The 11,375-nt window shown below is 49.6% G+C and overlaps 1 protein-coding gene across 2 annotated transcripts in view; it reads right to left on the bottom strand.

The window, feature by feature from the left end:
- The window catches only part of LHPP (phospholysine phosphohistidine inorganic pyrophosphate phosphatase), a 164,155-nt gene that overhangs the window by 103,799 nt on the left and 48,981 nt on the right, over positions 1–11,375 (bottom strand). For both annotated transcript variants that reach the window (XM_023224318.1, XM_023224319.1), the window contains exon 6: positions 1,677–1,768. In XM_023224318.1, the coding sequence (XP_023080086.1) occupies positions 1,677–1,768 (92 nt within the window). The remainder of the gene's footprint in view (positions 1–1,676; positions 1,769–11,375) is intronic.

Consider the following 11,375-nt stretch of genomic DNA (forward strand, 5'->3'; position numbering starts at 1 on the left):
TATCTCTCTCCGGAAGATAGTGTCATGGGGGAAAGTCCACCTCATACTCTTCTTTAAATGGCATGCAGGTAACCGGAATCTGAAAAGCACCAACCCTTGCTGGCATAGGGTGGGCACAGTCTCCCTCATGCCCACCTGCATTCGTGGGCTGTGAGGGGCCTTCTTCAGAGGCCCATTATCAGTTTATAGGGGCACCTGGCCTGGGCTGGCCAGAAAGACCCCAACTGAGGTGGCATTCAGGACAAACATGTTTCTCTTCCCAGGAACCAGAAGCAGCCCAGTATACAACAGGCACGGTTCTCCCTCTCCACTTCCTGCCAAGTCACACCGCTGTGTTCCCAAGCAGGGAGGCACCACTTGTGCTCACGGGTCACAGATGTGCCCTGAGATGCACGAGGTGCTGGGCTGGGCTCCTGATGGCTGATGCCAGGCAGCGCCTGGCATCAATTGTAGGGCCCCGAGGTCCACTGTCCGTGGACAGCCCCTCGCCTGGGAGCAGCAGCAGGACCAGCCTCTGCGACCTTTATAGGAAAGGCAGGACTGGGGACTGGGGGACCCCTGGCTGGTCTCTTAGAAAAAATGTTCCTGTGGCTTGTGAGTGGGGTCTCCCTCACTCCCTTAGGCCAGGCCTAACCAAGGGGAGCCACAAAACCCAACTTCAAGAAAGAAAGAAGGCCCATATGTCATACATGTCGGGGGCTCCATGGGGGCCCCCAAGCCTGGGAGGGTCTGGGAGATAGCTGGAAGGGACCAACTTCCTGACCATAGACCCAGGTGCGCTGAGCATTCCTCACTCACCTCGCACTCAGCCATGGTCCCCAACCTGCAGGAGAGACCTCAGCGCGATGGTCAGGCCCTCTGATCTGTCTTCTCTGGTCCTGCCTAGGCAGATCTCCCAGGACGTATATAATTGCTCCCAGCCCACCCCAAACCCAAGTACCCTCAGGTAACCATGTTTCAACCAAGTCTCCCCAGCATCAGAAAAGATGTGCTTTCTCTGAACGGCCGCAACAGAAACCATCTAGCATAAGGCAAGGCAACACTCTGATGTCCAAGATCCTCTCGATGACCAGGTGAACTGGAGCTCGGGCAACACAGGGCCCTTCACATGCCCGGGAGCTCCCAACCCCTGACAGCTGCTCCGACCAGGCAGACTTTTGCCAGCAAATAAAACACAAGTTTCTTCTCGAGACGGAGGTTCTGTTCCAGGGCATCCCTGAGCAACCCTCTGTCGTCTCCAGGCTGTCTGTGTCTCACAGAGTGGAGAAGGTGAACAAAAGGAGAGGGAGGCTGCCCAAAGGGCTGAGTGCCCACAGCTGTAACTGTCACAGTGCAGGGTCTGATCAAATTGCCGAAGGGACAGCAGCACAAATTTGGCCTAACTCCCCGGTGGGCCGCCGCCAGGATGGACAGTGCCTTTGCTTATTTCTCTCTGCACTGCACACCGTTTCAAAAGCCCAGACCCTGTATCAAAAGCCACTCTACGTTATCACTGTCTGCTATAAAAGACCACCCAGCTCTGTTCTTAGAGGTCCATTACATACAAGATCGCGAATGCCCACATACTGCTCTTTGATTTGGAAAGAATACCCCCTTTATTTTGAAGAACAAAACAGAATGAGAACATGGTCATCCCCTGGAAGGAAGGTGAATAAATGACTCCCGCTGGTACTGACCTGAACTTTCCAGTCCGCACCTGCAGCGCTCTCATTCCACACCGCTGGGCACCGCCGACATCGCCCACGATATCGTCCCCAATCATGACGGCCTGTCACGGCAGTGAAATATGTTCAGAAGTGATGTCAGGAGAGTTTTATTCCTGGGCTCCTTCATCTTTTTTTGACGTAATAAATGGCTTGATTTGATGTTTAAAACCACCATCATACAAATTAAACAAGATAATATTGTCATCGTATTGATTAAAAGTCAACCCACCTTGAATATATCTCACTCTGCCCCTGTAGGCCATGGCTTTGAACGGTATATATTTGTGCAATTTGAAATCAATCAGCAGACGTCAAAGTGATTTGGCACCCCAAGGACGTGCAGGGATGCTGAACGCTGCCTGACCTCTGCTGGAACACAGGCTAAATTTCACCGAACCCTAAAGACTCTGTAACCTGGTTATTTGCCCTTGATTCTGTGAAAGTGAAGCAAATCTCGGGCATATCTTCGTAACTTTTGCTTTATATAGGTTTTGCTCTCAATGGTGAAGGTCTTGCCTTAAAAACCAAATAATAGACAAACCAAAATTCACACATACACTGAGGAAATGCTCGCAGCCTGGGTATCATTTCAAAAAGCAGCCTCTGGAATACACTCTCTCACCTGAAAAAACCAGAAAACCAAACTACGCAACAACAGCTTTCAGGACACTGGACATCAAGCAATGAAGGACAATGACTTCTGAGACGCAGGAAACAAACAAGGTGGCTCCTGTGACTGCCCCCAGCATACTGCCTTCGATGCTTCCAGACTGCGGGCACAGGAGGGGTGCTGTGAACTGAAGTGTGTCCCCCACAAATTCACTTGAAGAAGCAGCGCTAGACTGCAGTGTGACTGTATTTGGAGACAGGGCCTGTAAGGAGGTAATTCATTAAGGCTGAATGAGGTCAGAGGGGGCCTTGATCTGATGGGACTGCTGTCCTTACCAGAGGAAGAGGCACTGGAGTGCACTCCACAGAAGCACAGAGGAGAGGCCATGGGAGGACACAGCAAGAAGGCGGCCATCTACAAGCCGGGAAGAGAGCCCTCATCAGAAACTGGACTTGCCGGCACCCTGATCTCAGGCTTCAAGCCTCCTGAACAGTGAGAAAAAGAGTTTCTGCTGTTAAATCCACACAGTCTGTGGTGCTTTGTATGACAGTCTGGGCTGACTAATACAGAGGGAAACCCAGGTAGAGCCCAGTAGGATCCCTGAATTGGGGAGACAAAGCTAGGATTCTGGGGAGACCCAGGAGCAGAGTCCACAGGACAGGGAATCAGAGGAGAAGGCTGCATGGAGAAAGAGCTGTGGAGAAAGTGGAGGGTCCCCTCCAGTGCTCAGCAGACCACTGCCAGCACACGTGAGGGAGGAAACTCCCTGAGTCTGGGAAAGAGCCACACCAAATGACTAGAGAAAACGGTGCCTGCGTCTCACACAGGACCGCATATGTCCCCACCAGCCAGGCTGGGAAAGCTCACTCACGATGCACAGGGCATTGAGTGCGATCTTAAAAGCCGCTGCTTCGCAGTGAGGAATAATTCATCCAGGGCAACCCCTGCTCTGGTGCTGCCCCCAAATCTTAAAAGCAAGATCTGGAAGGATCAAACTGTTTCAAGTGATATAATTGCATCCCATAACAAAGTTCGAAATTCTTTATGGGCACACAAAAATATCCAGCACCCAAAAAGAAGGTAAAACTGATCATGTCTGGCACTCAATAAAAAATGATCAGACGTGTAAAGAAGGAAAATATCATGCAGGAGGAGGAGAAAGATGAGTCCATCCAAACTGAGAAAGAACTGACAGAGAGGTGAGAATGAGCAGACAAGAGCATTAAATCAGCCCTTGTAATTGTATTCCATATGTTCCAAAAGTAGAGAAATGGAAGATAAAAGAAAAAATCCAAATCAAGCTTCTAGAGGTGAAAACTACAATGACAAGGATCAAAATACACTGAGTGGGATTAATGCCAGAAGAGATACTGCAGAGGAAAAGATTAATGAACCCGGAGACATGGCAATAGAAACTACCCAAATGAAACAGAGGCAGAAAAATTATTTTTAAAAATGAACAGAGCATCAGTGAGCTATGGCACAACTTCAAGTGGCCTGATGTACGTGCAATTAGAGTTCCTGAAAGTGAGATGAGGTGGGGCACAGCGGCTCACACCTATCATCCTAGCACTGTGGGAGGCTGAGGTAGGAGGATCACTTAAGCCCAGGAGTCCAAGACCAGCCCAGGCCACACGGCAACCTAGGCAACACCCTGTCTCTACAAAAATTTTAAAAATTAGCCAGATGTGGTGGCTCAAGCCTGTAGTCCCAGTTACTTGGGAGACTGAGGTGGGAGGACCACTTAGCCTGGGAGTTTGAGACTGCAGTGAGCTATGTTCGTGCCACTGCACTCCAGCCTGAGCGTCAGAGCAAGACCCTGTCTCAAAATTAGAAAAAAAAAAAGTGAGATGTGAGAAGACACAAATATATTTGAAGAAATAGTGACTGAAAATTTTCTAAACTTGATAAAAACAATAAATCCACAGATCCAAGATCCCAATGAACACCAAACACAAGAAACACACAGAAAACTGTATTAAGGCACATAATAATTAAATTGCTCAAAAGCAGTGACAAGGAGAAAATCTTATAAAACAGACAAAAAAGAGACATGTTATATACTTATATACAGAGAAACGAAGATAAGATGTTAGATTTCTTGTTGGAAACAATGCAAGTGAGAAGACTGTGGAGTGCCATCTTTTAAGCAGTAAAAGAAAAAAATGCCCACCTAGAATTCTGTACCCAGCAAAAATATCTTTCCAAAACGAAGATGAAATACAGATATTTCAGACATGCGAAGAGGAAGAATTCATCACCACTTGGACCCATCCTTGCAGGCAGAGTCCACATCGATGGGCCCCACACTCAGTAAGACTCCCCGGCTTGGGCGTGCATCATAGTCCTCGTTTCATTTTGTCTTGATTTTGGTTTGTGTATTTATTGCTTAGCCCTACTTAGCATCTGAATTCCAGGGAGGAGACCTGTAGTTTTGTTTTGTTTTGTTTTGTTTTGTTTTTTTGAGACAGAGCTTTGCTCTTCTTGCCCAGGCTGGAATGCAGTGGTGCAATCTTGGCTTATTTAGATAACTTATTGTGTCCTGGCCCTGTGCTGGGTGCTTCACTAAGATGATTTCCTTTAAACGCCACACCAGTTATACCCATTTTACAGATGGAAGTGGAGGCTGGCCCAAGGTCACACATCCGGCAAACAGTAGAGCTGGGATCTCCACCCCGCTGCTCTAGAAATCTACCCTACAAGAAATGTAGAAGTCCTTCGGGCGAAGGGAAAATGACAATAGCTGGAAATACACATCAACACCAGAAAAATAGCTCGTGGGCATGTGCTGACCTTCTGCCTGCTCAGCTCCCTCCTCTGCTGGCTAATTCCTCCCAGGCCTTCAGGACTCAGTTCCGGTAACCACCACCCTTCCCCTGCCCCCAGGCTGGGTTGCGGGGCCCTCCCAAAGCACTCTGGGATCGCACCCTGGTGCCACCCATGTCATACTGCATAATGGACCCTGCTCATCCCACCCTTCCAGAAGTAGGAGCTCCTTCAGGACAAGGAATCTGGGCCGACAACTGGCACTTGGTTGATGCTCAGCAAATGTGTCTTCAGCAGATGAGTGCTCTGCATTACGGCAAGGCCGGCTGTGTCTGAACACACTTATGAGGCACAGACAAGACTTCCCATTGGTCACCTACGTAGAGTGGAGGGAGTCATACAGTCCCCACCAGTGTGGCTGAAATGTCAGTCATTTGTGGGTCTTCTTTCGCCACGTTAACATGTGTTATTGCTTAAATGGAGTCATGCTCTTTTTTTTTTTTTCATAAATACATGTAATTTAAAGAAAAAACAGCTGGGAGTGGTAGCTCACACCTGTAATCCCATGAGATGGGCAGATCAACTGAGGTCAGGAGTTCGAGACCAGCCTGGCCAACATGGTGAAACCTGTCTCTAATAAAAATACAAACCGGGCATGCACCTATAATCCCAGCTACTTGGGAGGCTGAGGCACACGAATTGCTTGAACCTGGGAGGTGAAGGTTGCAGTGAGCCAAGATTGTGGCACTGAACTGGAGTGACAGAGTGAGACTCGGTCTCAAAAAAAAAAAAAAATTAATAATAATTTTAAAGAAAAAAAACCCAACCAGCTCCTCTCACTGCCCTACTCCAAAATCTGATTAAAAGCTTCAAAACAGGTTGGGCGCGGTGGCTCATGCCTGTAATACCAGCACTGTGGGAGGCCGAGGCAGGCAGATCACTTGAGCCCAAGAGTTCCAGACCAGGCTGGGCAACACGGTAAAACCCTGTCTCTATTAAAAAACAAAAAATTAGCCAGGCATGGTGGCAGACGCCTATAATCCCATCTACTTGGGAGGCTGAGGCAGGAGAATGAGCCAAGATTGCACCACTGCATTCCAGCCTGGGCAAGAAGAGCAAAACTCTGTCTCAAAAACAACAACAACAACAACAACAACAAAAACAGGTCTCCTCCCTGGAATTCAGATGCTAAGTGGGGCTAACCGATAAATACACAAACCAAAATCAAGACAAAATGAAACGAGGACTGTGAAGCACGCCCAAGCCGGGGGAGTCTTACTGAGTGTGGGGCCTATCGATTTGGACTCTGCCTGCAAGGATGGATCCAAATTTGCTTTCCATCTGGGGGAAGGGGACCACAGAAAGGGGGGCTGGGCCTGATGTGGCCAGCAGACACACAGACTCACTCCTGTCTCACGCTAAGCTAGAGCAGCAGGGTTGAGATCCCAGCTCTGCTGTTTGCTGGCTGTGTGACCTTGGGCCAGCCTCTACTTCCATCTATAAAATGGGTATAACTGGTGTGACGTTTAAAGGAAATCATCTTAGTGAAGCACCCAGCACAGGGCCAGGACATAATAAGTTATCTGAACATGTTAAAAAGGAAACAGAAGCATGAGGAAAGGTTTTGTTGAGGAAATTCTCTATCTCACCACATCAGAGAGAGAGAGAGGCCCCACGACCTGCAGCAGGCGCCCTTGCTTTGGTTACTTGATACCTTTGCCCGGGGCCTTCGTGGGCCGGTGCCAGGCCAGGCAGTGGGCACACAGTGTGAATCAGACAGATGAGTCCCAGCCCTTATGGAACTCACGACAAGTGCTAAAGACAGACGTTAACCAGGTAATTCCACAGTCTCATCATCAGGGCCTGGGATAACGCACAGGAGGCTGTGAGGCCTGATCTCCTGACCTACTGGACTTGGGGGTGGTCAGGAAAGGCTTCCCAGAAGAGGTGAGGTTCTGAGCTTTGCTCTGTCTGATAGGCAAAAGGAGTCAAGCAGGTTGTAGGACATGGAGGAGAGGTGGGATACACCCAGCAGGGGCTACCACACGTGTTCACTACCCATCTCTCCACCATTCACCAGGGCAGGCCATGCCATGAATTCCACAAAGCACACACCTATAAACCTGAAGCAACTGTCCTGGGAACTGTGTCCAAACAGGCCTTCAGATAACCAAGGAATCACCAGGAGCCCTGATAAAGGACAAACACAGAGCCAGTAAGGCCCCCTGAGGCCAGGGAGGTAGTTTCAGCTGAACCTGGAGCTTTTCTGCCACTTGGCATGGACTCGTCAGGTATCAACAGTCAAGCCGAGGCCAGAGGGGCCTCCCTCAGAGAAGCCATGGGAGGTGGTGGTGCTGAGAGAGAGCTTGGAGGAGGGGGCTGAGGGCTGCAATGTTGAGAACTCTGCCAATTGCCGGTAGCCGCAAGCCACTGCGAGACATGAGGTACTTGAAATAAGACCACGTCTTCCTGGTGTGCTGTTCTATACTTCATACTTTCCACGGATTTTCTCTGGGCTTTCCTCCTCCTACCCCTGTGCTTCCCAGAGTGTGTCATGCACACGGGTGACATACTATTTGACTCCAGGCAGAGCAAGGACATACATTTTAATGTAATCATGTGGTCTTTATTTTTAGATTAATCTATTATGGTAAGTGAGAGATTCTGGTTTTCCATTTATAGTAGTCATCAAAAGTTCCTTTTTTTTTTTTTATGTTGTTTTTTTGAGGCGGAGTCTCGCTCTGTCACCCGGACTGGAGTGCAATGGCCGGATCTCAGCTCACTGCAAGCTCTGCCTCCCGGGTTTATGCCATTCTCCTGCCTCAGCCTCCGGAGTAGCTGGGACTACAGGCGCCCGCCACCTCGCCCGGCTAGTTTTTGTATTTTTAGTAGAGACGGGGTTTCACCGTGTTAGCCAGGATGGTCTCGATCTCCTGACCTCGTGATCCGCCCGTCTCGGCCTCCCAAAGTGCTGGGATTACAGGCTTGAGCCACCGCGCCCGGCCAAAAGTTCCTTTTAAAATACATTTATTTAAGTAATAAAATGAATCAATTTTAAGAAATGTGAAGTAAACAGAGCTAGTGGCAAGTACCCAGATACGGTAAAAATACCCAGATATGGTAAAAATTCAAAGTGCTTTTTCCAGAATGACTGATGTTAGGGAAAATCCTGCCAAATCCAAATGAGGTTTTTGTGTCTATCAAACCAGCTCCTGGCCAGGCAAGAAACAGCCAGTGGCACCGCGTGCTCCCTGGAATGGGACCAGCCCCAGTGTCCGCTGCACGCACACGGGGCACTCTAAGGGTCAGGAAAAGCCAGGGCTGGCTGGGCAGCCCCCATGGCTGCTGGCGTCTGGCAGCAGGACTGGCCAGAGCTCCCGTATTCGAGTTCCCTCTGCCCTTCTCAAGGAGTTGTCTTCAAACTGTGAGGTCCGTGGTGAACATTCACCGCGCTCCAATTCAGGACCATGTCCACTGCTGCCAGAGACTCCAGGGCCATCCTGCTAGAAGGTTCCTTGGAAATGGAACGGGTCTTCAAATATGACATGTCATCCTATACCTCCCTGCTTCTGGGGAAAATAAAACTGTGTGCATGCTCCTCCCACACACACAACGAAACAGCACACGTTTCCCTCCCAGAATACAGACTCTCGGTTCTTCCTGGGCTGGGACATTTGTGGATGTGGCCCACGGAGACGGGACCAGAGGAACGTGGTCACTCGGAGGAAGAGTTCTCATGCAGGAACAGCATGGAGGTTCTGTGGGATAAAGCGAGGCTGCATCCAGGCAGAGCCCCGGGAAGCTGTCAGCGAGGGAGGCGGAGGCTGGGGGCCGGGACGCCAGGGCCGGCGGGGTGCACAGCTGCCTGGAGCAGCGATGCCTGTCCAGGCCAGCTTGTGGGCTCCGCATACCAAAGTGCACTCAGGATCCCGGGGGATTCCCAGATTTACTATCGGTGAAGGGCAATAATCACGCAAGGAGGAGCAATTATTGCCAAATCATTTAGGATTTAAAAAATCAGTGGCAAGAAGATAGAGGTCAGGAGGTGCACTGTCAGGGGAAGTAAAAACACCCTGCCTGCCAGGGCTGGGCTTCGCTTCCTTTCAGACACAACATGGTTGGGGCTGAGGTGGAGAAAAAATGAAAGGTCGGACCCCGCAGAACCCAGAATCCAGAGAGCCGGAGGGAGGCGCCACAGTTTCAGAGGCAGGTGTCCCGGGTCGGGCCCCACAGCTGTCAATCCTCCCTCTTACGCATCTGCCTGCCTGCCCTGGTCTCCTCTTCAATATCCTAGGTGCTGGAGGGAAGCCTCGTCTAACAGGCGGCAATGCTTTGGAGTGCAGAAGAGCTTCCGTGATTCACAAATATTTCCCTTATCCTGGGGCTCTGCCAGGAGGATTAGGGCGGGAAGCAGCAGGGCTGGGCAGTGAAGGTGCAGTGAGCTCAGTGTCTGTAACTGCAGCCCCAGGGGGCTCATATCCCCCAGGGAGATGCCTTGAGATGATGGCTCTCTCTAGGATGAGCCCTGGACCCAGGCCCCAAAGGAACCCAGGCTCCCACAGAGACCTGGAGACAGTGCGATGCTGAGTGATTGTCACTGTGGTCAGACACCCTCATAAGGAACAAGACTAACAGCAAAACTCAAAGACTACTTGAAAAAAAAAAAAAGCCAGAAATCACGGTGTTGGTCAGGACGTGGGGAAACAAGCATCTGTATACGCAGCAGGTGATGAAGGTGAAGGGACACACCTTTCTGAAACGGAAATAAGCAACATGCATCACAGCCTCCCAGCCACATCACTAGGATTTGGAGCAAATAATCAGAAATGTACAAGAGGATGTACATACAAGATGTATTCATCAGGGTTATGCACAAGAGCGAAATTCGAAGCAGCCTCATCTCCATCAATATGGAATGGTCAAGAACATGACGGGAGTCTGAACAGTGGAACAGTATGCAGCTGTGAAAACTGCTTTGTTAGGGTACCTACATAAGCACAAAGAAAGCTGTCCCCTAAAAAAGAACAAGGTCATGTCATTTCCAGCAACAGGGATGGAACTGGAAGCCATTACCCTAAGCAAACTAATGCAGGAACAGAAAACCAAATACCACCTGTTCTCACTTATAAGTGGGGGCTAAATACCGAATACACATGGACACAGGGCAATGACAGACACCAGGGCCTGCCTGAGAGTGAAGGGCGGGAGGAGGGTGAGGATTGAAAAACGACCCCATCAGGTACTACGCTTATGACCTGGATGACAAAATAATCTGCAGAGCAAACCCCCAAGACACACAATGTACCTATATCACAAACCTGCACATGTATCCCTGAACCTAAAATATCAGTTAAAAAAAATTGTTCCCAATAGGATATTAAGGGGGAAAAACTCAGATTTCAAACAGCAGATACAAGATTATCCCAATTTTGTGTTAAAAATGTATATTTAGACACAAGAAGTTGGCAAGATCAAGCATGATTTGTTATTCTAGGCTGGTGGGATGATGAGTGGTTTCTTTTTTTTTCTTGTACTTTTCTGAATTTTTCCTAGCTCCTTTAATGAGCATGAGTTGCTTCATAATCAGATATTTTAAATACTTGTGTTTTGAGAAGAAAATAAAATCTACTAAAAAAAAAAAAAAAAAAAAGGCTCCAAGGGAGAAAAACTCTGAAGAAAAACTAAGCCTTGAGGTCTCGCAGCACCTCATGACTAGGACACATCACAAAGACAAGGCCAGGGCCGGAAGCTCCTGCAACTCCAGTTAGTTTCAGACCCACAGCTGCAGGGCTAGGTGCCAGGTGCCAGGCGCCAGGCATCGGTGGAAAGAGCTTCCAATTCAAACCAAGGATGCAGGAGGACTGAACCCCTATTGGGCCCATTCTTTTAGTGCTGGAAGTGGGCACCGCCCAGCAGGCCAGCCTGCTCCCAGTCAGGGGTTGAGCAGGGTCATCCCCACACTGACACCCAAAGAAAATGCCCACGGGCCAGGAGGCGGGGCTCAGTCAACAGAGTTCACGGGGAGGGAGGCCACAGCAGAAAGAACTGGCCCGGAGTTGCCCCCATGTGGACGGACATGCACTCCCCACTCACCAGCCTCCCGCTAGGGGTACAGACTGTCCCTAGACCCCTATAGTTAGGACTGATGCCCTGAGAATCACGAAATGAAATGGTAGGGCACCCTCCAATTTATATGGCCAGGCTTCTGGATAAGCCTGCAAACCTCACCCCCATTTTTCAAGGCAGTTCTGAGGGCACAAGCCATGAGGAGGTCCTGAGGGATCATGGCAGCC

The sequence above is a fragment of the Piliocolobus tephrosceles genome, chromosome 9 (assembly GCF_002776525.5).
Source record: "Piliocolobus tephrosceles isolate RC106 chromosome 9, ASM277652v3, whole genome shotgun sequence".
In the NCBI taxonomy this organism is placed as follows: domain Eukaryota; kingdom Metazoa; phylum Chordata; class Mammalia; order Primates; family Cercopithecidae; genus Piliocolobus; species Piliocolobus tephrosceles.